The 26,189-nt window shown below is 39.1% G+C and overlaps 1 protein-coding gene across 1 annotated transcript in view; it reads right to left on the bottom strand.

Annotated features, from left to right (window-relative positions):
* LOC103129430 (contactin-associated protein-like 5) overlaps nucleotides 1–25,317 on the bottom strand; it is a 154,363-nt gene extending 129,046 nt beyond the window's left edge. The window contains exon 1 of the mRNA XM_007540520.2: nucleotides 24,999–25,317. Coding sequence (XP_007540582.2) covers nucleotides 24,999–25,302 — 304 coding nt within the window. The 5' untranslated portion in view covers nucleotides 25,303–25,317. The remainder of the gene's footprint in view (nucleotides 1–24,998) is intronic.
* Nucleotides 25,318–26,189: the final 872 nt, after the last annotated feature.

Below are 26,189 nucleotides of genomic sequence, written 5' to 3'. Positions count from 1 at the left end.
GAATAACAATGAGCAGCTGTGTGATTTCATTTAGCTCCCACCGTAGTTGCTGACTCAGCAGAATTACACCATACGTCAAAAACATGAAACACGAATTTGTTTCTTCTCCATCTAATATATGCGGAATAAATGTTGAATAACATTAGAAACCAAGTACATCCAGACATTTTTACATTTACAATATTATCTTTTAAACCTAGTATTTACACTTTTAATGCAAAGTCGCTCTAAACGTTGCATTGAAAGTCCATTAAAAATGCCAACTTTGCATTAAATTATCATAATTTACAAAATCATGCAAAGTTGGCATTTTCAATGGACTTTCAATGCAACTTTTAGAGCAACTTTGCATTAAAAGTGTCATTATTTACCGAATGACAACTTCATGACAACTGTCACAAACATTCATAAAGACTTCTGTATGTTCATGACAAGTGTCATGTCAGTCTTCTGCACACCCCTTCAAATAAAGTGTTACCCAATATTTATATTACAATAACTAGAAAAAAAATAAATATCACTTATGTGATACTTAATAGCTTTGGTAGCTCGGTATCGTCATCAGCGTGTGAATGGAAATGACTGATTTCATTGATGTTTTTAAGCATCCTGAAAAGCGCTTTAAAAGCCTAATGTGATTATGTGATGTTGAAATGTATGCCTATAGAAGCTCTAACTCATGTAGAATGAAGCTGGTGGTGAATCGTTGTGATTTGTTGACATGTTTGTGCTCCTGATAAACAGGTTTTTGTAATTCCTTGAAAAAAAAATGTTTTCACAGAATGTGAAAATACTTTTGGTATCTCTCTTTTTTGATACTGTTACCATAGTTTTACCTTGACTGTAGGTCTCTGTTGTTACATGTGTCTTCTTCAAATGTTATATTTGTTATATTTGACGCATGATTTTCTTCAGCATTTGAAGGCTTAAAATTTGAGGCGTAGTGTCTATTCCACCGTCTCTCACGTTTCTCATTGCCTCTTTGCTGCCATGCTTACTGCCTCTCTGTTGTGGATTCTTCTGGTGTTTTTTGTTTATCTGCATCTTCCTTTATCTCCGTTGCTGTATTAAGACGAGAGCTGCCACTACTGCTATCCACACGTCAAAACATAGTTCTGTTTTTCCTGAGTTCGGCTCTTAAAGGCAGAGTTTGAAAATGGCCCTCAAGACAAACAGCAACAAACTTTTATGTCAACGTCTCAAACGGTGATAAAAAGCAACAACAGTCAACCGTACAAGAGCATCTTGAAATACACTGAGCTTCAGAAAGTGAAAAAATTAGTTGGACACTTTAAAAAAATGCATGGCTAGTCAGCAATCTGTGAAAAACTAAGTGCACCCTTTGTGTTAAGAGCATGTCAAACCCTAATGACTAAATATATTCAGGCTTGTGAAGAGCAGCTCTCTTAAAGTCGTTACCACCCGCAGCTGCGTAAATAAATAAAAGATAAAGTATCTGAAACAAAATCACACCACCGACCACATAAAACAGACATTTTTTCAAGAAAAACACAAAGTGAACATCATATTTGATATTTTGTGTGATATTCTTTATATTCCCAGCTGACCTGAAACATCTAACTGAAACACCAGCATGCCCGTGTCTGTACGGAGACACCTATTAAAGCTGAGGCACGCCACTTTGAGCTTGGTTTAAAGTTCAAATGCGCTGTTGTTTGAGAGCTGCGACAGAGCCTAGAGAGGCAGTCTGCTGGAAGAGGGTGCAGAAGTTAATCAACACAGAGACCACAGAGTCAATAATATCAAAGGGTACAGAGATAGTATCTGGTATCAGAGTAGCCTCGGACCTCTGTGTGGTATTGACAAAGCTTCATACGATACCCTGCTTGGACTAACAGGCTATGCAGCTTGGTGACCTCTGCTTTGCGATAGTCCAAGTGGAGCAGAGGTATCAGTTCACAATTAGCTCTGAACGTCGGCGGAATTCAGGAAGTGCACATCGATACAAATGATTGAGAAACATGGGGCACTTTACTGTAGCACTTTATTTCTCTGAAGCTAGAAACTCATCTGAGGGGACCTGCCAGCATTTACAGGCAGCCTGCAGCGTAATTTATCGACGACTTTAATGATGATAAAAATGTGAATTATTTAGCCCTCGTTCAGGAAGCTGCTGAAATAGGAAACAGGTTTGTTTTCCCTCTGGAATACTGACTCGCTGGAAGATTCTTCATATTTTTACAGCTCAGTGCAGACAAGAAAGACAAAGAGTGTCTAAACAATGATGACTGATTAAAGAAACAGCATTACAAGCTTACATGCGCCACCTTTGGGCAGTTCTTTGAGGTAGGGGCTGCAACATCCGGAACAATATCCATTCAGTATAGGAGAACGCCCCACGTTTAACACCTTTAAGATCGTTTAAAGAACTGCCTTAAAACAAGTCAGCAATGTCTCTGTCAGAACCCAGAAGATTAAAAATTAGTTGTTTATGAAATGTATTGGCTCTTGTAATTTAACTGTGTAAATCATATGACATTTTAACTTTGTTCATTTTAGCTCCAAAAGGGACTGCCGATGGGCATTAGCTTATTTTAGCCGACTCTGGCACACTCACATCATCTGATGTTGCTCTGTGACAAACACATGCACTTATGCTCTGCCAGGAGCTGCTGAGTTACAAACTGATAAGAGAATTTTGTGGCCAATAAGAAGTTAGTATTTTACAACAAGTGCCCACATACTGACTGGCCTTTAAGAACAATAACTAAGCAGGATCAATTTGTTTGTTCCGTTTTTCTCTGAAGACAAAAAAATAAAGAAAGAAATGCCACTGAACTTTTGGAAAAAGGAATGTAAATTCTAATCACTGCATTTTGCAGTAAGAAGTCCACATTGACTTCAAAGTTGAACAACATGTTTAACACATGCAGCTGAAGTCATAAACTTATTTTAAACTACTGTACCAAATGTGTTAGTGAAGAAGTTGCTTCTTTTTTTTTTTTTTGAACAAATAAAAGCACACTGTTTATCCTGTACCAGTAACAGGCCGGTTAGTCACGTTAGTTAGCGTATCCCACTGGTTTCAACTTGCAACTGGATCATGGCTGAGTTTGGACTGATGTCATTTCCAACCCAACGGTCCAAATGTAGTTTCCCTTTATTGGCTGATGTTTGCTTCAGTTTATAGTGGAAGTTCCTAAAATGTTCTCTAACGTGTTTCTCTTCAGCAGCTTCTGTCTGAAGCAAAGATCAAACCACTTGAGCAGATTCAGGAGCCCCCAGTTGGGGCTTTGCCACAGTTTAGCAACATGGAGCTCATAACTGTTACCCTTGGTGTGAAATAAGATCAAAAGCCAAAATTAGTTTAGTTGCTTTGATTATATCCAAAGGTGGAGCAGAAAACTGGCTAAAATGTTTCTTGGTAAGATGTAATCTTTTATAATTTAATTTATGTTTACGCTGTTTACGCCTAGCGTCACACACTTCCTGTTTAGCTGCACAAATTTCAGACTTTCAGATCCAAAAATCATACACTGTCCAATTTAGCTGTCTGCGATGTCGTTTTTTAACATCTCCAGATTTTACAATTAAACTTCATAACTTCACTTTTTTTTTTCCTGTCTCAGGTTCTGCTGAATCCTTCCGTCTCTACATCGACTCTGTGTCGAAGCAGCCAGCTGCCTCTGAGACGAGCAGAACTCTGCCACCGTCCCCCCTTTCATATCGACTATTGTGGTCTTTGCTGATTAACTTCTAAGCCATCCTTCAGCTACCTCTCTGGGATCTGTAAAAGCCCTTAAATGATTTTACAAGCAGCAAGAGAAGCCGCGCCGTCCTGGAGACGTGGTATAAGAATCTGTTCAGAATAAATGACATATTTCACTTTTTAAAATCTTAAGTACACGCGGATGGAATTCATAATTACTAAATCGATATTGCTGTTGTTCTCTCCCCTGTCTTGATTAAGTCTGTCTCAATTAGGATTTAGTTGAGCAATCAACATTATTTGACACGGTAATGATCTGCATACGCAAGTGAGTCTGACTGAAATTCTAAGCAGGTCAGGTTCATCTCTTCCAAAGCTTGGTGCTGTGAAAATGTGTCACTTTCAGATTTATCTCTCTAAATGGTTCAGATAATGATTTTCTTCTTAAATTAGAGAGAGAGAAAAAAAAAATCACGATTCATTAATTAACTTCAATTAACCACACTTCTGGTTCAGTTTCACTTCAGGATAAAGGATGATAAGAAAAGAAATGGCTTCAACAGAAGCTGACTGGCAACATGAAGAAAAGGCAACACATTGTGTCTGATTCTGAAAGCAAGTTAAGAGGAGATGAAAAGGGTTCATTCCAGCTTAAATTCAAATAAGAAGTAAATAAATTGGTGAAAGCGATTGATATCCGTCAGGACGGAAGACGTATTGAGGCCTTTTCTAAGAGTTTGGGACTCCACAGAAAGCAGAGCAACATCTAAAGAGAGGCTGGCCTGTCAGGCGAACTGTGATGACAAGTCCATTAGCTCACAAACAATCCAGATCTATATCTGAAGAACAGCAGGCCTCAGTGTTAGCCTTCAAGATTTAGCAACAAGAACAGACTGGGCAGCAGACTTCCATGGGAGTTCTGAAGCCGGATCCGCTGCCGACCCAGAAGAACACAAAGTCCAACTCACGTTTTCCAAAAATACCTCGATGGTCCCCATGAATCTGTGGAAAATATTCTCCAGGTCAACATGAGAAAGGTGGATTTTTGAAGGTGTAGTTTTCATTTTATCTGGTATAAAACCAGCAACATTTCAGAAAATATAGCCCCAGTGTGGTGACAGTGGTGGCCTGGGCTAAGAAGTATTAGGTTTCACACTGTAAGTACATTTAGTATAGCACCTATACAAAAAGCTCATTATTACTCTAACTCCTGATAATCAAACCAATGGCCAGGACGTTGTAATTGACACACAAGATTCATGTCTGAAATACACTTTGCTGTCATCTTAGTGTCACTAACAGTTACCAGTTTGCTGAGTTCCCGGTTTCACCCCAAAACGAAGGTTTTCAGAAAATCCCTCTCGATACCGGTGGACGTTGCTGAAGCACTCGCCCTTAAAAGCTTCACACAAACATGGGAGAGTTTCCAAACTTATCTTTGTGAGACAAAAAAAAAAATTACGGATTCACAAAACTGATTAGCTGGAAATCATGATCTTATTTAGCTGCTTCATAGCAATTAAGGTGACACAATAGACAAGAAAATGTTACAGCGAATAGAAAAATGAACAGACTGAAAAATACAACCCAAAAAGAATCTAAAGACATCTGTACAGCACCAGGAGAAAAAAAACCTTTTTTTTTTTTCACGACACTCAAGGTACATAAAAAATGTATCTAAAAACTAAGAAAGTGGAATTTGCATGATATGTCTCTTATAAAATATATGTGCAGAACAAAATGTCCTTTTTCAAGAAATCAACAGGCAAACACAAAAACACATAAACCATGACACTATTCTGCTCAGTAGAGCTAATTTCTTGTCAAATGATCTCAATATGAAATGATTAATAGGATTATTAAATAGAGCTGTCATGAACCCAGTAAAAATAATTGAATGGTAATCTTATGTAATTGTCAGCTATTTATTTGTCATAACATTTCATAACGTGTCAGCCTTAATCAGTTAGACTGAAGTTTATCGCAGACTGGTGGGAGCGGCCGTGAGTGATGCAGCTCACTGCTGACTTGGGAATATAAAATGGCTTGTAAATACCTGAGTGGAAAGATCTGCAAGAGTGAAACTGCAGAGTGGCCATCAACTGTGCAGTTGTGGGAACAGCCCTGCTGCAGAAATTAGACACAGCGTAAAACACCGAGACGAATCACAAACTGTGCTTCGGTCAAATCTGCATAGCAAAATCAGTTACGTATTGTTAAGTGCGTCCAATGAGTTTTCATGGTTAGACGCCCCTTCTCTGGGTTCTCCTCGGCTGGTGTCATAAACCAGAATCTGGATGAGGTCAAACGGGATGTTGTTTATTTCTTTAATTGGTCATCAAAGTTAATGCTTGCTTTTGTAGACATTCAAGTTAAGTTAACGTGTTTTCAGGATGTGTTGAAGATGTCACCTAGACACTCATCACTGGCAGTGACGAGCCGTGTTTCTCACAGATTTCCACCCAATACGAGACAATCCTTTAACATTAACACAGAACAGTTGAAAGTGAATGGGAATAGCATGTGAACAACCTATTCCTACTTCAACCAAACAGAGTAAAATAACTTGAAAGATGAAAAAAAAAATCAGATTTGCTTAACACGTTGAAACCAAAATCCCCTTTTTTTAATTTCTCCAGTCTGTCAATAATTGTCCGCATGTAATTGTAATTGTGATCTAAAGATGATCTACTGTTTTTTTTTTGTTGCATTTTAGCTGATGTAGTTAATTAGGTAACACTTTATTTGAAGGGGTGTGTATAAGACTGACACGACGCTGTCATGAACATGAAGGAGTCTTTATGATTGTTTGTGACAGTTGTCATGAAGTGTCATTCGGTAAATAATGACGCTTTTAATGCAAAGTTGCTCTAAAAGTTGCATTGAAAGTCCATTAAAAATGCCAACTTTGCATTAAATTATCATAATTTATAGAAATCTTTGTAAAAAAAGGGTAAAATTTAGATTTTTTTTCCCAAAATTTCACAGCCTCATCCAAGATATGGGCCAGTTACAACTGCAAAGGTATGCTGGGTTTTGAAAAAACTCCCTCAATTTTCAAGCCATTCCTGGCATTTTAACCTTTTAACACAATGCCAGATAACATGGAGAGAGTGTAGGTTTTTTTTTTTTTACTTTTAAACAGGAAATACCTGATCCTCCCCTATTTGTTACTGCATGCTGCTAGTAGGTGCTACTATTCTCTCCTGCTTCCCCAACCAGATGTTAGATGCTCATTTGACAAGCTAACAGTGAACAATCAGCAGACAAAAAGGTTTTACCCAATCAGACAGCCTGGATAATAAGCATCTCAGCAAACTTCTGCTATCACTCTTTAAAGATTATATCTCCAAAAAGAGACAATATTCCTTGCAACAGCTATGAGTAATAACATATGATTAAAACATAGATTATGTATTAAACATAATCTTATAGCTTTAGTTTGAACTGTTTTGTGTGTCAGCGTAGGGGTTTCTGATCGGATCTGCTCTATTTGGTTGTGAAGTTGAACTTCAGATCAAACCAGAAAAAAAAAAAAAGATTCAGCAGGTCTCTTTTATTTTAATATGTTCTAAATCACAAATAAACATTTACTGCTTACTGCTGAAGTCTACATGATAAAAAAATTGGTAAGTGAGGTTCTTCTAATTATTTAAGGTACATTTGCAAGTCCAAAATGTACTAAGCTAATAATAAAAGACCGAAACAGGATAGTGAATAATTTGGTCACACACTTGTATTAAAATATGCAACAACTGCCTCTATTTTTTTTTTTTTTTTTTTACAATGCCTCTGCATCCCTTATTCCTAAAAGTCCTAACTATTTCTCAGCGCAGTCAGAGGCAGCATCCTTTGACCCCTGCTGTACGTTCAGCATCTGTTCCAACAATTAAACACGAAGCCATTTTCAACATTTATGCCGATGTAAAGGATGTCTGCCTTCATGTCACGTCGGCCTGTGGGTTGTCACGATCAGAGCTCTGCATCAGCTGGCTGCACGAGCTTTGTTAAAAATATGAAAGGAGCATCTATCCCAAAGTGTTCCTTTAAAAAGCACATTCATCTCTCAGCCAAAAGCACAAAGGAACCTGAACAGAACCGCATTCAGACACAGAGCACGGACAAAGAACTGCTGTGGAGTTTTAAGCTCGCCTTACAAATATCCGGTTGCTTTAATTATGTGATGAAGCGCTTCTTACAGCAGTGGGCTTAATAACGTTTATGCATAACAACCTTTTTGATTAAATGCAGGGTTTGGTTCTAACAAGGAGCATAACATCTAGTATGATTAACTAATCTAAGAAACTTGGATTTCTCTGATTATTGTTGTGATTTTTATACTATTTTATTATGGATTTCATGATGTTTTAAGCTTTCAATCTAGTATTTTTATGTATGGTTATCTATGTGTGCGAACAACAGAGTATACTCATCGTTTTCCTGGGATTAATAAAGTGCCACAAAACCAAACCCAGTGAAATATGAGGAGGAGATTCACTGGGAGCCCTTCACTTTCTTCATACTGACGATGGTGAAGAGCTTCTTAATGAGATGTAAGAAAAAGGTTCCATTTGTCCTGAGTAAACATGACACAGCTAACAGAATTAGTCAGCAGACACAACAGAGCGACACTGTGCACACTTCTCTGTTCAGAAGGCCAAACTACAGAAGAGCACAAGCAGGCTGTCAGCACAGCTGAAGCTGCAGATGCTCTTTTAGTCCACAGTTAAAGCTGTGAAGTTCATTCATGCACTTCTGTTTCACTCCGCCATGCTGTGATCATGTGATCTCTGTGTGATTTCTGACTTCCACTGAATCAGAACTTGAGAAACCTGTTGCTCAGTGTAAAAGCGGGCGATTACAGACTTTATTTTTTTTTTTATCTAAATATTTTCTGGCATTTATTACAGTATGATAACAGTAAAAGCGATGATAAAAAAATGCTAAAATCAATTCCAAAGTACAAAATTATTTATATACATCTGAGATTTAGATAAAAAATGTATCTTTATTTAGTCAAAATCTCGGCTCTATCAATAGATAAACAACATTAAAGAAAACTAATTTTTTTAACAGACACACTGTAAAGCATCTGAGGGTGATTTAACTTGAAAATGAAAGTTCACCTGCTGCGTTGAAAATGCAATTTAAAGAAAATAGTTTTGGTTTTAACTCAGAAATTAAAGTTCATAAAGTTGATTTAACAAGAGACAAGTTCTCTAAACATTTAGACAATATGACAAGTTCATTAATCTTGAATTGAGTTTTAACTTAATGCTGTAATTTAAATCAAATATTTTTTTTCTCAATATGCAAGGAAAAAAAAAAAAAAACATCCCTCGCCTGGTCAAACATCACACATGTCTCTATTATTTCCACTTTCATTATCAAGTTAAAATAACTTCCTATTTACATTCTTGTTTTAAACGACACAAACAAAATATCTGATCTTATCATGAATTTTATTCAACATCACCACAAATTATGCTCCAAAATATTTAGTGTGAACAGGACATTACCCTGAAGCTTTGCAAACCGTTAGGTGCATTGAAAACACACACGAGTCGGATCAATGTAACACACTTCCGTCTCACTCATGGTGCAAAACAGGGTAGAGAAACATGCCACCAAGCACACTGGGAGATAAAAACCTACAAATCTGGTTCACTCAACTCTTGGAGGTTTGACAACATTTTTAAAAACTTACACAATTTAACTCTGTAAGTTTATCTTTCACAAGCTCACACATTTAGGTTCAAAATCTAAATTAATTTGACTTAAAGAGTAGACGATAGTAGACACAACTAAATATGGCTCAAATGTTTTACAGTGCAGTGGGATGTGGAAATATTCAAAGCCTTCTCTGTAATCAGCGGAAAACCTTTTCCAGGCATTACACCAATTAAATCCTTCTTATATTTTGTGACCAGATTTTTTTTTTTTTTTAATTAACTGCAAAAACCTAATGTGTCCTAATGAGCTTCAAGGAGTTTGAAGCTGGAAGGCTTCTTTGATTTCATCCTAATCTCTTCCATTAAAGGTGAACAAAAGCATACGGTCGATTCAGACTTCATGAACAAACACCAAAATATGATTCCTTTTGTTTTGTTCATCTGTGGTCCGATTTGAACGAAAGCAAAAAAAATGAAACTCGGATGCGTCTCAAGTGCAGCACCAGGATATTCTATGGTGCAAACATAAGGTCAGATACACTCAAAGTGAAAATTAATACATACTACAACGGCACCAAAACAGTGATGGGATCACAAGCATGCAAAATAGTTCCAATTTGAATGGACAGTTTTTGCCGGAGAATCACATTTCACCTCAAACTGCACATTTTATGATGCGTGTCAATTATTGTGTTGGTGGCGCCAAACAAAATCAGTGAAAGAAAGTCATGTTCAAAATGTATTTATGTTCCTTTTGAATTAACAAACCATATCGTGAGCTTTTGCGTTAGCGACCATCGTCAACATGAGCTCAAAGCAATAATAGACAACAAATACGTATGAATGCGATTGATATTTGCAGTATTTGTTAGATAAAAGATGTAATAGGCGGATTTTTCCAACTGTTGTGTAATCTTAGCCTGTAAAAGATACACAAAAGCTTTTAAAAGGCATTTCAAGTAGAAATACATTATTGACAATAGCTACATGTCAGGCCGGCTGGAGACCGAGGCCTGACATTTCCTGTAGCTGCTTTTACAGAGTTTCATTTTTTTTTGACAGAATATGTAAAATATATGTGATTATAATAATAATAATTCTGACAGTCATAATTACATGGAAAAACAGTTTAACCTGCCGCACATACACCACATTAAGGCACAACCCCACACGAGCCCAGACGCACACAGCTCAGCCACAACCCTCAGACAACACAGCCATGTCGTGCTAAACACACAGTCAAAGCAATAATCCTAACAAATAAAGCACAGGCCGGGCTCCACTCTTAATCACAGCTACAGCCGCCCTCAATCAGCCCAGCAGCAGGTGGTTATAGCCTAATAACACAGTGTAAAGAGCCACATTAAGTAGCTCCGCTTACAGATGCTGCCAGTTATCTTTAGGCAACAAAGACACCGAGATTGTTCAGATAACAGGCTGGGATTTGAGAGAATGTGGACAAAATGCGTTTTAGAATTCATCGATTGCGTCCCGATCAATATCAGATCATGCAGCGCCAACGTGCAGCTCTAAGCGTAACGTCTAACTATATAAATGTATAAACTGTGAAAAGCCAGCCGGTCACAGAGTTCGTCCACAACCTTTTGGTCTAAATTTATCACCCAATTAGTATATTTTCTCATTTCCAGTTCTCGGTCTAATTTTTCCGCCACTATGTGTGCCCCCGCACATTTTTTTGCGTGCATCTTGTTGGCACAGTCAATACAAAGTGGGTGTTTATAATCCTTTCCAACCCTCTGCCAGTAACAGTGAAATAAACAGAGGAGGAAACTTGCAGGCTGCACAGCTATTTGCAGCACGCCTCTATAGATTGGGAGCTGGTGCAGCGTCACTGTGTGACCAGTGGAGCTGGGAAGGGAAAGGCCTCCTCCACTGGCGCCGCATTCATCATGATAGATTTTTGTTCAGCTCCTAAGGGACGAGCCAGAAATTATTTCTCTAAATAGTCTGATATCATGTAGCCTGGTATTTTCTTTATTCCAATCAAAAAGCATGCCGTTCTGTATACTTGATCTCCCGAGGACCACACAGGCTGCCTTTTAACTCTCCCCTCTGTGCAGACCGGCACAGACAGACTGGGAGGTTATCTAAAGGTGAATTGCAAGATCTGATTTTATCCACATATTGACTTCGATTTATGCTGGGCTCATGTCTTCAGACTTTTGTTCAGCTTAAGCTAATTAGTTTTATTAATTGGATTTTCAGCAGTTAGAGGCGTGATTAAATGAGTGAGTCAAGGAAAAGGAAAAGGAGTAAGAAGATGAATCTTGTTGACAACGGTTTGTTGCTAGGTAGGTGTGCTCATACACATATAATGACTGGGTGGTTTTTCCCCAAGCGTTAAGAAACTCAGAAGTCAGTACTTTCTAAACCTTTAGGTTAACATTTTACTTTTACCTAACATTGATATGTAACACAGCCTACATGACTGGTAGCCACTGACTTCCATATGGAGATATATGCTGGTAAAGACCAAAGCTCGGCGGTTCAGTGATGCAGGGTTTGCCCCAGTGTGTAATAAGCTAGGCAGGGCACCAGGGTTTACTTGCCCCTCTGACAGGCTAAACTTAGTTTGTCTTTTTTTTTTTAAATAAGGTTCCTTTAAATGCACCAGTAACAGTGATGGCAAAAATGGGTTAAGAGTATCTTTGGCAAAATGGTTGAAAGCGCAATGGCGACATGCTACGGTCTACACATGAACACGATGCGGGTCTGGGGTCAGGTATCTTTTTATTTTTTTTTTTATTACTGCTTGTCTCTACTTGTCTTCATGCTAATAAATTCCTCAAATAAAGTTAAAAGTTATGAATAAAGGGTTGAAAAATGTTGGGACACTTTTTTTCCTGAAGTGTGAGGAGGAGTGAGTGAAACACTGAGTCTGACCACGGGGAGCGTCTGCTGCAGAGCTGACATTTACTACATTACGTTTAGGGCAATAGGCTGATCTGATCCACATGAACAGAGCAATGTGTGTCGTGCGCATTTACATCTCGCACCACCAGCAAATCACACACAGGTCTTTCTTTATCCAGTCAGAGGATTTTTTTTTTTTTTTTTGCAAATGCTACAGTTGATTGGATAAATAACAACCATTCGCAACCAGCAAATCAAAATACTGCACCAAGCTGCACGAGTAAAAAAACTGGCATGAATTAGGAAACACAAGAAAACTTCATACTTTAAAGTTGTATGGTTAGTTAAGCGTGCAGCGCAAATACTCACTCATCATTGTTATTATTTCTTTTAATTCTTCTTACATTTAAATGTGACTATTGCAGGGCCACTGGCTAATTACTTAACAAAGATTAAATTGAAGCACAAATTATTATTTACGTTAATTATATGTTTTGTGTTTAATTTTTTTAAACATTCAGTAGTTGGTGTTTGAGAAGCGTCGATAACACATGAATCCTTAGTCATAATTTTACATCTTCTCTCATCTTTTCACATTTTTAAGGCAAACCCAAAGCAGAGTGACTGCACCTTTTGGTCACATCCACAGGTCTGGAAATTGGGCTTGTTTGTAATAAATACAGTTTTTCTTCATCAAGCCCTGTCTATCAGTCCTTCCATCTAAATATCACAAAGGCATATCTTTTGGACAAGCAAAGAACCTTTAATACTTCTAAATACAGGACATATGAACCTGGCATAGGTTTGTGTTCAAAGTTTGAACTCAAGGTTTAAGAATCTCACAGAGTTTGGAAGCCAGCTCCGATTCCTTGCTGTTTCACAGCTTTTAATTAAATATTAAAAAAAATCCACAACATCTTGCTGGAGGCAGAGAACCACGATAAGAATGTTTACACTTCATCTCTATGCATCAGTGATCTGTGGGAGTCTCCTCAGATCGCAGGTGTTGCAGCTGTGAGTTGGCACATTGACCCATTAAACCACGTTAAACACACAACTGTCAGCAGAATCAGCCGTGAGATTCAGGTGGCTCTGATGGAAAAACAAGCTGAGGTGGAACAACAAACGCCTTTCTGAGAAATTATCAAGCAGAAAGAGGCACAAAGACAGTAAAGAATTTTCTAAAACACGCATGTAACATGTAGCAGACACTGCTGGTGACTGACTCACATTGTTGACGATCGTGTCTGTGAGGCAGATGTTTTTGCAGATGCAACACCTGAGAAATGAGCTAATATCGTCTGCTTAATCCAATAACCTGATGATTATAAAGTGCATCACACCATGGAAGATAATATCAGAATGTGTCCTTAGAAAGGACATGATAATACTTTCTGTGTTAGAAAGTTGCCGACTCAGCTCTGCTGAATGCGCTGAACCTGAGAGGTTAGGGGAAACATCATCATGTCCACTTCTGCTTGAGCATTTTTTTTACTTCAAACTTTGGTTTTGTACCACATGGCGGTATTGATGTGACATGACCTGGTTTTATGTTTGGTCACTAGTAGAAATAATGATGAGGGGGAAAAAAACAACACTTAAACAGCTATGACAAAGACTCAATGTTTTATGTCAAGCAGCATTTCAATATCACCAGAAATACCAGAGATAATCACTGTTACTGCATGGGATGAGAGCCTTGACAGTTGCAAAGGCTTACGGAGGTTAAGGAGATTTAAAGATGCTGGATTTTACTGTAATGAAACTTTTAAAAACAATTGTGAGTTTTAGTAAAACTTAAGTAGCAAGACTTAAATACAGCTGGACAGTGAATGCCCTGACCTCAGTCCTCTGTTTTTAAAGTTTACCTTCAAAACTACCAACCACTGAGACAGAACACTCACAAATGATACTAAAGAAAGACAAACCTAATGCCGATGTTTGTTATATATATATATATATATATATATATATATATATATATATATATATATATATATATATATATAATGTCATACCCTTAGTGTCAAGGTTGTATTCATTTAACTGAACAACAACAAACCAAACTATGGAAAAGGCCTTGTCAATATATGAGATGAGAAAAGATTTTAAGTTAATAAAGAAGCACAAATTCACAAAAGGCTCCATCTCATCTTTCTCTGACCCAACAAAGAATTGTGTGCATGTGTGTGTGCGTGTGTGTGTGCTTATTTCCAGAGCTGAAGGAGGAAGTCATGCAGGCCAAACAGGGTTTTACCACAGAGATCCCCAGCACTGATGAGTGCTGGCGTGGCGTTCACATGGTCAGCCATGTGAACGCCACGCCATGGCTGGAAAACTTCAGCATTGTATTTTTAAGGTTGCCTTAGGTTAGTCAGGATGTGGATTAATTAAGATCACTGACCATCAATCAGATTTTTTTTTTTCACGACCAACAGCCTAATTAGAAACACTCCAAGTCCCAGATCCTCACATTCCAGAGCACAGTCAAAATTTTATGCCACCAGATTCAGCAGTTCATTAAAAGACCATTTGAAGGAATCTGTGCTATATTTGATAAACTTAAGTTTTCAACCTAAAACGTTTAAACTGATCCAAACCAGTCTGAATTATTCAACCCTAAACACGTATATTTTAAAACACATTTCACTGATTTGTGAAAGCTGTTATTGTACTAAGAAAAACATAAATAAAACGTGGGCTCAGAGCGGAATAATCCTTCTACATCTGACCTGATTCCATGCAATTCAGCAATATTAATCAATCAACCAAACCTTTTTTTTGAGACGCATACATGGTCCACAAAACACCCTCCATCTACATTGGCTGACGTCGATGCTACATCATCTGAAACGCAGCAACTAAAACAGGAAATGCATACATGTAGCAATTTTGAATACAAAATGCGATAACCATTAAAAAACTAATTTATACAAAAGTCAAGTGGACAAATTAATTTTGTTTCTTTTGCACCTATTTTACTTGAAACATCACATATTCTTATATGTGATGCTGTAATTTTTCAGTCTATAATGAAATTAAAGAAAAAAAAGAAAAGAATTTATTTTATTTGTATCATTCATCCAAGTTGTTTTTAAAAATACAAAGCAAAGCTGTGGAGTTAAAAGCGGAGCCACTTTTTATTGAAAATATATCAGGATTCCAGCAAAGCCCATCATTTTTCAGCGGTGGCTTAGGTTACATTCTGCTCTCACAGTTTATCTATTTGTTTCTGTACAATTCACCACAGGTCCCCATCTGAGGGCTTATTTTTCAACCTTTCCTTCCCCCTGGATTCAGGGCTTTTACTGGTTCAATATTTTATACTTCAAACTTTATTTCCGCCCCCTGGCTCCGTAGCTGTAACCAAAATCCTGCAAAATGTCGTTTCCAGTGTTTTTTGTTGTTGTTTTGTTTGTTTGTTTCTTTAGTTTGTTTCCCCCCGCCTCCTATGTCTAAGGAAATGTTGAAATGGGAAGAATTATTAAATGATTAAGGAGAAGAAAGTTAAACAAGAGATTCACATTTCAAGCAACAAACTCTCGCCCCGTGATCCGACGAGCCTGCTGTGACGTGAACATGCATTTTAACACTCCCCCATTTCGGGATTCACGGTCTCCCTTTTGGTGGCACGCTGCTTCCGGTTGGTTTTGTCTCTCAAAGGAACGGTGAGCGTGAGGAGAGGCGGCGCCGCGCCACGCCGCTTTGCCTCATTTACCGTCTGATAAATTCATCAGGCCCTGAAAGTGTACAGCTGCAGGAGTTCACTGAGTGGCTGCTTCACATTCATTAGCGAGTGAATCTGCAGCTGCATCGTCTCCATCTCGCACACACACATACACACACTTGCACACACACACACCTCACCGCTGCGCCTGTGAAGCTGCATGCATGCTCTGCTTCAACACCTTCCCGGTGCTTCAGATGGAAAATAATTAGTAGTGAAGTATATGCTCACTGAGCTAACTTGAAGCATAAAAATTTAAATAAGTGCATGTGTGTGTGTGTGTGGTGGAGGGGTGCGTTGCCACCCCGGAAAACCGATTCCATCTCATAAAAAATAGATGGCTGGTGAAGCGGTCTCCAGTGAGGAGATCACTGGAAGCGAGGCAGCATTCCTCCCACAGACTCACGCTGAAGAGTGTCACATCAGCCACTAATGAAAGCCTTTTTCCTTCTATTCTCCAGAATCAGGCCTCAAGTGGGCTGAGCGCCGTGCCTTCACTGGCCTTATTAACGAAGGAGATTTGGAATGTTGCCGATAAATGTGCAACAAAACAGGTTAAAAATCCATAAATGTGCTGAAATCGCATGTAACTAGCAATAAATCACCTGAGTTGCTCCACAGTTTGTTGCTTCAACTTTTTAATCGCAATATTTTTGGCCATCCTTTTTGCTGACCAAATAATCTTAAACTTAACGCAGAACAAAACACTGTCCACAAGATGGAAAAAAGAAAATCCACACTGGCGTTATTAATTAGGGGAGTTCCAGCTCTGCTCCACCTGCAGACACTGAGTGACACTCTGTGGGTAAGCAGGCAGCCGGAGCTGCGGCAGAATGGATCCTCTGACCCCGACAGGCTCATCGCCTCCTGGCAGACGCCATCGGCCACCAAACCTCCCCGAACACAATCCACTAGAATTCATGTGTCTTTTCGGGAAAGACACATGAATAAAACTGGCCTTCTCAATTCCCCGTCCTGCATCGAACTGCCGCAAAAAAATGAATGTGACTTCATGGGTCGCTGGTACTTTACTGAACTCATTTATGAAAGTGTTAATGGGTTTCAAACCCTTTAGCACCTTTTATTACTGAGAGGAGATTGTGTCGTTTATCAGGGTCGAGGAAAATTATATTTTGGTATTTTTAAAACAGAATCGTAGGACTGAGTGTTTCTAGATGTGTTCTAGAAAACATTTTAGCTTCTGCCATATTCTAAATGATATAGCAAATGATGTATTTGCTATATTATTCCCATGTAGATAATCTGCTGTTTGTTAAGTACTACTAATTATCAAATTATCTATCTGATAATTTGATATCTATAGATAATTTGTTATCTTAGCAAATTATCTATTCCTGGAAAAAAAATAGGTCTGGACTTCATATTGATTTCAACAGCAAATAATTTATGTCACCTGAACTTCCAAATTATTGCCACAAAAATAGTGATTTAGATTTTGTTAGGATTTTATATGAAAGACCATCACTAGGTAGAATACTATTGTTAAACAAAGAAAAAAAAATTATCAATATCTGAAAAGTGTGGCATGCATGTATACTAAATCATAGCTGAAGGTAATTTGGCTAAGGTCTCTACCAGCTTTGCACAAGCAGAGAATGAGTTCATATGCCTAAATATTTGCATTCGACCAAGACTTTTGCTCAATGGGAAATGCAGCAATCAAACCAAACCCTATGATAAGTGCTTAGAAGTTTTTTTTTGCTTGTTTGTTTTTTGCTTATTTCTTCTGGTATTTTAGGGATTTATCTCAAATAATGAATTCCAAGGGTTTTTACGGTTAAAAGTTTAGGTGCCAACTGTGCTTTTCCCTCTTGACATTCAGATGGTGAATTGAACAGAGCTCTGTGAGAAGTTCAAGGTTTAGGATATTGTCTTATGACCTACAGTAACCCTGCTCTAAACATTTTCTTGTGCGAGCGATGACGCTTTTATAGCTGACGTGTGCATTGATGAGGTATTCACCAAAAAGACAGTTTTGGATCTAAATGTTAGTAGATGCAAAACTTCCTCCACTACACACTGCTGAGTGAAAGTTGTCGAGATGCATGACCAGCATGCGACACAAATGCACAGTCCTGGGGACTGGAAGATTGGTGCTTCCAGTTCAATGCATATATGCCCATCTTTGCTATACTAATAATCATCTTTATTTATAATTCCCTTTATATCTCCGATTGAAATCTCAAAGGGCTCATTCACACACTGACGACAGAAAGCTACCGGATTGTAGCTACAGCTGCCCTGGGCAGGCAGACAGAAGTCCGGCTGCCATTTTGCATCAGCTCTTCTAACCAACACCAGCAGGCGAAGGAGGTGGAGGGTTTTGCCCCCAGGGACACAAACAATGAGGGCAGACTGACCGGGAATCAAACCAGCGATCCAGTGGAGGGTGAACCCCTACCACCGTCACCACTGTCTCATTCGTGTAGCGTCTATACACCACTCCTACTGATGTATGAACAACTATGTAAAACAAATAAACAATAGATGCTTAGCCAGGCAAGCAAAGTCTGTCGACCTACAAGAGATGCTGTAGTACAAACATGAGTTCTGCTTTGTAATATGTTATAGCAAAAAATATGATAGACAAAGGATCAACTTTCTTTTTTTATTCTATGGAGAACTTGGAGTACTGCTGGTGCTTATCCTACAGAAAGACATCACGGTGGATCACACTGTCCCCAGGTTTCCATCTCAAAAGTTTGAGCCTATGGTAAGTAAATGATAATAACTTTGTATTTTTAGAAGTTGACATAATCCTACCAGAAGAGACCGGATGCATAAAACGAATGAGAAGATGCGTCAAAGTATTCATTAAATGGGGGATGGGGGTTCATGTTTATGCAACAAAACCTTACACCTTTTTATTTGTTCACATTCCACCTTAAACAGATTTGTTTGGGGGGTTTCAGCTGAATTGTATAACATAAATTGCACATTAAATGTCCATCCAAAATACCACTATAGAAGCACTGCATGCTTTAACTGGTTCGGCCCGGGAATCAAACCCAGGACTGCTGCACCGAGGCCTCACGGCCACCGTACGTTCTGCAGCCACTCCGTCTGCTGAGCCCCGCGGCGCTCCACCGCCTGGGTATTTTAATCTATATTCAAACATGATTTTCAAGCTCATCAGCAAACAGTTCATCAAATGGGATTAACAAAATCAGCAGCCACTATTTGAACATAAAATCAAAATTAAAACTCTGAAAGAAGGCTCCCATTAATAGCTGCTCCCACTTCCTGCTGGCACCATAAAAAGCAGCCTGGGTTGTGAAGAGCAAATCAACATCATGCAAGCTTAGTCTATCTCATTAAACACACTAATCAATGCTCACACAATACTGCGACAAACCCCAAGCGTGACAGAATTTCTATGATGATGTAATACATCCCGATATCGCTCTCTCTGAGAAGCACCAAAACCTTCTTTCAAAAATAATTCCACAAAAAGACAATTGAAGAATGGGTGAAGAGTGAAGACACATCTCTGATCCTTACAGGCCTGAACTGCAGGGAGGACTGAGTGGCACTGGGGCATCGTGTGCAGATGTTTTCGTCCTCCGAACAGTCCTGGACTCGCTGTGGTCCTGGAACTGGAAAGTGTGATGGGGTAGATCCAAAACAGAGCCTGCACTGGTTTTAGTCTAGAGACTGATGAAAGAACCACAGTTCTCCATCCAGTTGTCTCAGTAATATTCAGTACAAAACAATAGCAGCAGGGTCATTAAAGGCCTCGGAAGCAGCTGTGCAGAACTCAATACATTTGAAAGAAAAGCACTTTTACCCCCTGCAGTACATAATCACTTCTTATTATTGTTGCGGCTGCTGGAGAGCACCTCACGGTTTGCTGTTGTCAAGAAGCATTTCAACAGTGGCTAATAAGGTTGGATTGTACGGTCATTATGCAATGATTCAAAGGAAAGTGTTATTCTGATTTAATTGTAAATAACTCTTTTCGTGCCATTGGAGAAACCGTGCCGATGCAGCACCAATTAACTCCTGCTGCAGACATTGAGCACTAAAATCCGACGACAGACCCGTCACCATCTCATAAAAAAGTCAAAGGGCTGTCCTCAGAGAGGAAATGGCTGCCACTGTCTGAGCCTCCCAACAGAGCAGCTGTGACACCGCTTCTATCGCCTCCTTCTTTCTCCCAGCGGTAAATATGAGAGCAGCACTTTGACCTCCAGGAGTATCTCAGCGTCTCATCGCAGCACTGCATGTCAAGCCTGATCACTGCCAACATTTGAGAAGCACATGACTGTCAAGGATGAAGAATGTAGCTGTCAGCTCAGCTGTGCTCCTCACCTGAACATGACCAGCTTAAACACTGATGTCACACCCACCATATAGTTCAGGGAGGCAAACAGATCAAACGGTGGCACGCCTCTGGTGGATTTACTGCTGCTAGCCCCTTTTACCTTTTAACGTGACATGAAAGGGCAGCAATGTAAGTTGAGTCAATTCTCCTTCATTCCTAAGCATTCACTGTTATCACTGAGAAAACTCAGCTCAACATGTTAGTCTGGTTAATGGGGATAGAAGTAAATGACGTATTAAAAATATAAATATATGAGTTATAAGGGAAGCTAATGCTCAAATGCTCATAGACCAGTGGTCCCCAACCTTCTTATCACCGCGGACCGGTCAAGGCTTGGCAATTTTACTACGGCCCAGGGAGGTGCAAGGGGGTCACATGACACAATCTTCAATTTTTTTGCCCCAATTTTTCCCTTGTGACAATCTTATAGCGTCCCGAGTTCTAAGATTGTCGCTGCTATAATCCTAACCGATCATCCTGCAGTGTGTGGTATGCTACGCAGAACATCGGACCGGTCCAATCTACAATCGGACATATTCAACTTGTTGGATTGTCTCTTGGCCCTTTTATCAGCCTGTGGGGTTTTCCCTAACTGGGAGGGAGAACTCAGCCTGTTGAATGTGACAGGTAGCCAATTCAGAAAGTGCGGTGATGGAAGCACGGAGGGAAATCCCAAACAGCTTATATTGCGCAACTATAATAATAGTCAACCAGACTATTGATGAGTCTGGTTTAGTGCATAGTGCAGCAAATAGAGCGGCTGTTCCTGCAGTCTTTTATCCAACATCTTTACTTTTTGTTACGTCTTTTATCACTTAAAATGAGTCCACAAACTATCACTATCACTACATCGTCATCCGTGTTTGGTTATTCTAAATTCCCGCAATGTGGGAGTTTTACTGGATTTTCTTCTGGAATCGCGATGTTCCTGACTGGAATCGGTTCGAGTTGCTCCTGCCTTGGAGACACGAACCGATCGAACCTGTTGTACTTTTCTCAGCTCTGTGGTCACAGAGGTTTGGAGAATCGGCCAACAGTCCTTAAATCTTGCCGTCTAAACCAGACTTAAGACTCACAAGCTCTACTCATCTCCTCTCGACCACTTAACCAAACGCTCTCTGACTCTGGTCGCTATGTTAACGTTTACATATCCCTTCAAAATAAGATACAGATGCGGCACAAAAACGAGCAATTTACTTTTGTGGAAATTTTAACTGAAAAATGTTACGTAAAAATTCACTTGTTTTCTTTATTCTTGTAAACACTCAGCCAAAAAGTGACTTTGTCGCAGCAAAGCTGATTACGTTTTCTCCAGTTCCATCACATTTAACCACACAGTGCATATGTATTATTTGTCCTGCAAGCTGCTACTTCAGAAGGTAAGTACCTTTCACAAAAACATAATGCAACGAGCCAATATTGTGTTTAAATTGTCATGGATTATAATCAGAAAGATGATTATAATATCTAAATGAAAGGTAAAAGCCTATTGTATCAATTATGACACAAAACAAATCCAAACGATGTTTCAAATTTCAGTTATTTGTATTGATGAAACCATGCAAAACGGAGAATATTTTGATGACTATATTTAGTATCATTCTTTACAGAGTTAATCTGTCTAAACATATTCAAAATTTCAACTCAATCCAGTTTATTTTATCTAATATGGTAATAATTTTTCTGTGGTATTTTACATTGATTTGTGTACATATCAGGTCTGACCACTGCTGAGCCAACATTTGATGACTGTCAAGGACAAAGACAGTCACGACTAGAGAATATTATATTCTGTAATTCAAAGCAGTCCAATTGTTTCAATTGTTTGAGTTTTACAACTTCAGCCTTGAAAACCCAAAGCAACAACCCAACATGTTGGTTTCACAAACATGTCTATAAGCATGTGGCCATGTTGACGTTTCTTATCATACCAATCATGCTCATATGCAGAAAAGTGGTTGACAGACAGTTTTTAGCGATGAAATTCACCCCAACATTAAAACATAAAAGTCTAAAACATGACATAAAAGAATTGTAATAATACTGAAAAACTGGAATAACCTTCACTTCACTGATTATTCTAATAATGCCATCTATGGCATTTATTGTGCTATTGATGCAAATAGGAAGATAGAATAAACATTCCCTGCTCCTTGCTGGTTTCAAACTGTGTTACTGTAACACTAACAGGGAGCATCCCTTCAGCATCATGCTGCCACTGCCATATTTTTTTTAATCAATCTGCTTGCAAGTTCAGATTTAGTCAATAAAAAAATTATGCTTTGCAGTTGAAAACTGCTTATTTTTGGTAAGCTTGTGTTGTGGTGTCCACCATGTTGCACCACCCTGTTCGTAGGACATGCCAGGTTCTATGTAGCTAAAACATGAATATCATGACATCTCCATCTCCCATGCACGGTTTTCCTGTCATTGCATACTGACAACCCATCATGAGACCTTTACTGTTTCCAGTCCATCTCTGGAGCCACTCCACAAACTCCTCTACAGCTTCCATCAGTACTCCAGCTGATAGAAAATAGCACTCTGTTCAATCATAAACACGTGACTTTAATCAAGAACTCAGACAGGGAATGATTACCTGACTAGCGAACATGGAACTGGTCCCAGAGCAACCCCACCATTACACTGGTACAAGGCTCAACAATGCAACAAATGCATTGATGGTGAAACAATAAAATTCTAGTTTAGAGCAGGGACCAAAAATGAAATGACATGTTTGGCATTGGAATGCATTTTTCTTTCAAATGCATTAAGCATATCTTGGATGCTCTAGATTACACGAGGTTTTAGGCACAATGGGTCTCTGAGAAAGGACAAGTTCTGACAGGATTTGTTGTGAGTGGTTGGAATAAGCTTAGGCCTGTCCCAACAACAAATTTTGCTGGATGATAATTTATTATTGCGCCAAATGATAGTACTGTTATTTTAAGACCATTTTGAAGTAATATAATAGTAAGTGGTAAAATAATGCAAGAACACATTCTCAAATATGAATAAACTTTCAGCTCTAGTAAACATTTAATGCTGGAACTGGAAGACATTTTAAATATCAGAGATAAATAAACAAAACAACAGAAACAGCAAATGAAATGGACAGTAAACAAAACTGTCCTTCAAAAACTGGGCTGGATGAAACCAAAGCAGACTGAAGACTGAAGTCATCCAGTTTATGATAGAAAGGGAGGAAAAAAATATTCAGCTTGTTTTAATTAATCATGTGATTATTAATCATTTTGACAAGCCCAAATAAACCACGTAAAAGTAAAATATAAAAAACAAGTGAAATTTAAGACAAAATCTGAGCATACTCCAGACAACAGAGTGGTATTTGTGTTTAAATAAATAACTCAGCACAAGACTAAAAATATGTTTGTTCCACTAACTGAAGTGGAACTTTTGGTCCATATTTGACCAGGACTGGTGAACATGCTGCTTTGAGCAGTGATCCTGTGGTGGAAAAATAAAAAACAAAAATGTACTCTTGATTTTGAGTCTGGAAATGTTGGACGTTATGATACTGTCCAAAGCAACACCCCAAATATAATATAAACATGGTTCTCATCTCTGCTGACTGTTTTCCACTCAGCCGTCTCGCTGGATCGGACGATCCAAAGCTGGACGTTGTAATTTCCACGTGATATGGCTGCGGGCAACACAATGTCTTATTTTATATTTAAGCCGACACTCACTCTCATCACAGCCTCCTAGAAACGTCTTGTAGAAGCACACACCCCAACATTTTTAGAACATGTTCAACATGCTGCTGTCTTAAAAAAAAAAAGTAAAAATAACATCTGTCAGGACAACATTGTGTGATTCTGCTAACCAGCTGATGTTGATGCTGCATTTACCACTTTGAAAAAAACGGTCTAGGTGTGGCTGACTGTCAAACTAAAAGTTTGAGCTTAGTTTCCCCCTTGCTGTTAAATCAAGGCATTCTTTGATTTAAAAGGGAATGAAATTTTGAAAGATGACTACTTTGTGTGACTTCGAGTTTCTAAAGGTTTGTGTTCCTTTAGCTATAAGACCAGCTCAAGAAAAATAATTTATAAAAAAAAAAAAAAAAAAAACACACCTACTTATCAACAAGGACTCATCACCTGATCCTAAATGTATTTCCAACAATAACTGCAAATTAGCAACAGAAACATACCAATTAAACATGCAAGTAGCCAGAGCAGGGACTGGAGCTTACTAAAAAAAAAAAAAAATTAAATAATAATAATAATAATAATAATAATAATAATGCATCTGTTTGTTTTCAACATGTTAAATTCGCGTCCTCAGCAGGACAACACAGCGCAGACAGGCCTTAGCGCAGTTCAACAGCCCGCCAGCCCGTGTTGGGTGAGTATTCAGCGGGCTGTCTGGAGACGATGCTCTCACGAAGCCGAACCTCGGCAGAACATCCAGCTGCGGCCACTCGGCACTTTGCTCAGCCCAGACAGCAGCAAGCGGCGGAACAGAATGAAACCTGTTTGCTTGACCTTCATCCACTCGCGACTGCTCATCAACTTTTTTTTTTTTTTTTTTTTTTCCACATGTTACAACAAAAAAAACTAGAGATGACAACCAGCAGCATCAGCCACGGTCACCGGCGCCCCCTCCAGCCGGGCGTGAAGCCCCGCCAGCGGCAGCATCGGCAGCTTCCAGCCGCGGAGCCGCGGCGCTGACAGGTGCCATACTCACAGTGAGACGCGGCTGATGCTCCACTGAGGACACTCGCAGTGCATAGAAGGACCGCAGGAAACAGAACATCCATCTTCCCCGGCTGTGCTGCGCCGTTATCTATCCGAGAATCCGCACACAGGGTCCTGCTTGTTCCTCCAGCTCGGAGGGACGGTGGGAGTCTGGTGTGGAGAAGCAGACCTCTCCCACGATGGCACGCCCTCCCTCCTCCCTGTGAGGTACAGCCCACCTCCCGCTCCCTCCCCCCGTCTGTGTCTGTTTCAGGGTTTATTGGCAGAACAAGGGGACCGGGCTGCCCAATCATTGCTGCTGTAAAAACAGAACAACGGCAAAGATCCACAGAGAACGGCAGCGCTTCCTCCCGAGGCTGCGAATTAAGAAAACCCATCAGGAGAGAGGAGACTGGGTGTGACAGCATTCATCCTGACACGCAGCACCTTAAAGTCAGGTTCTTTCTTAATTCTCCGGGCTTTATTTAAAGATCAAACATAGTCGAACCATTTCTGGCTCTGGTTTGACACTTGAATGATCAGTTGAACTGCTCAGATGTGGATCTGTTTTTTGCAGTCTGATCAAATGTTAAGAAGAAACTGATTTTAAAACTTCAGCACATTTTATGACACATAGTTTGTCCTGTATGCCACACGGCCAACTCAAAATTTACCATTTTAAAACTTCTGAAACTGCTGCTTAAGGCACAATGTGGTTTATTCGTCTTCAACAAGTATATTTTTGCAGTAAACAAAAACTATCTTTTTCAGAAAGTGAAGATTTTTCTTCTTTGCCTCTGTTAGTTCTCTGACTTTGTTCCTTCTTTTCTTGTGACCTGTCACATCTGACCCATTCAGATTGTTTTAGTCATTAGGTTTTAATGACTAAAACTTTTGATTTTTCTAACAATTAATCGAGTTATTCAATTTTAAATTTGATAAAGTCAAATACTGGTAAGTAAGTACTGGCAGTATTAATATTGGATGTAGCAAATATTCTAGTTTTTTAAATATGACTATCCTGCAGCTTATCTGACAGACCTGTTTTATTATTTGACAGTGATTTTATTTTGAAGTACATGAATGCAACCTATTTAGTTTGTTTTGGGCTGGAAAAACAGAAACATACAGGTTCCCCTGCTTTCACCCAAATACATTATTACCACAAAAACTGAAGCAAAACCATTTACTACCATTGCTA

This window comes from Poecilia formosa, unplaced genomic scaffold, assembly GCF_000485575.1.
Source record: "Poecilia formosa unplaced genomic scaffold, Poecilia_formosa-5.1.2 Scaffold545, whole genome shotgun sequence".
Classification (NCBI taxonomy): Eukaryota; Metazoa; Chordata; class Actinopteri; order Cyprinodontiformes; family Poeciliidae; genus Poecilia; species Poecilia formosa.
This window is presented reverse-complemented; position numbering and strand designations above follow the sequence as displayed.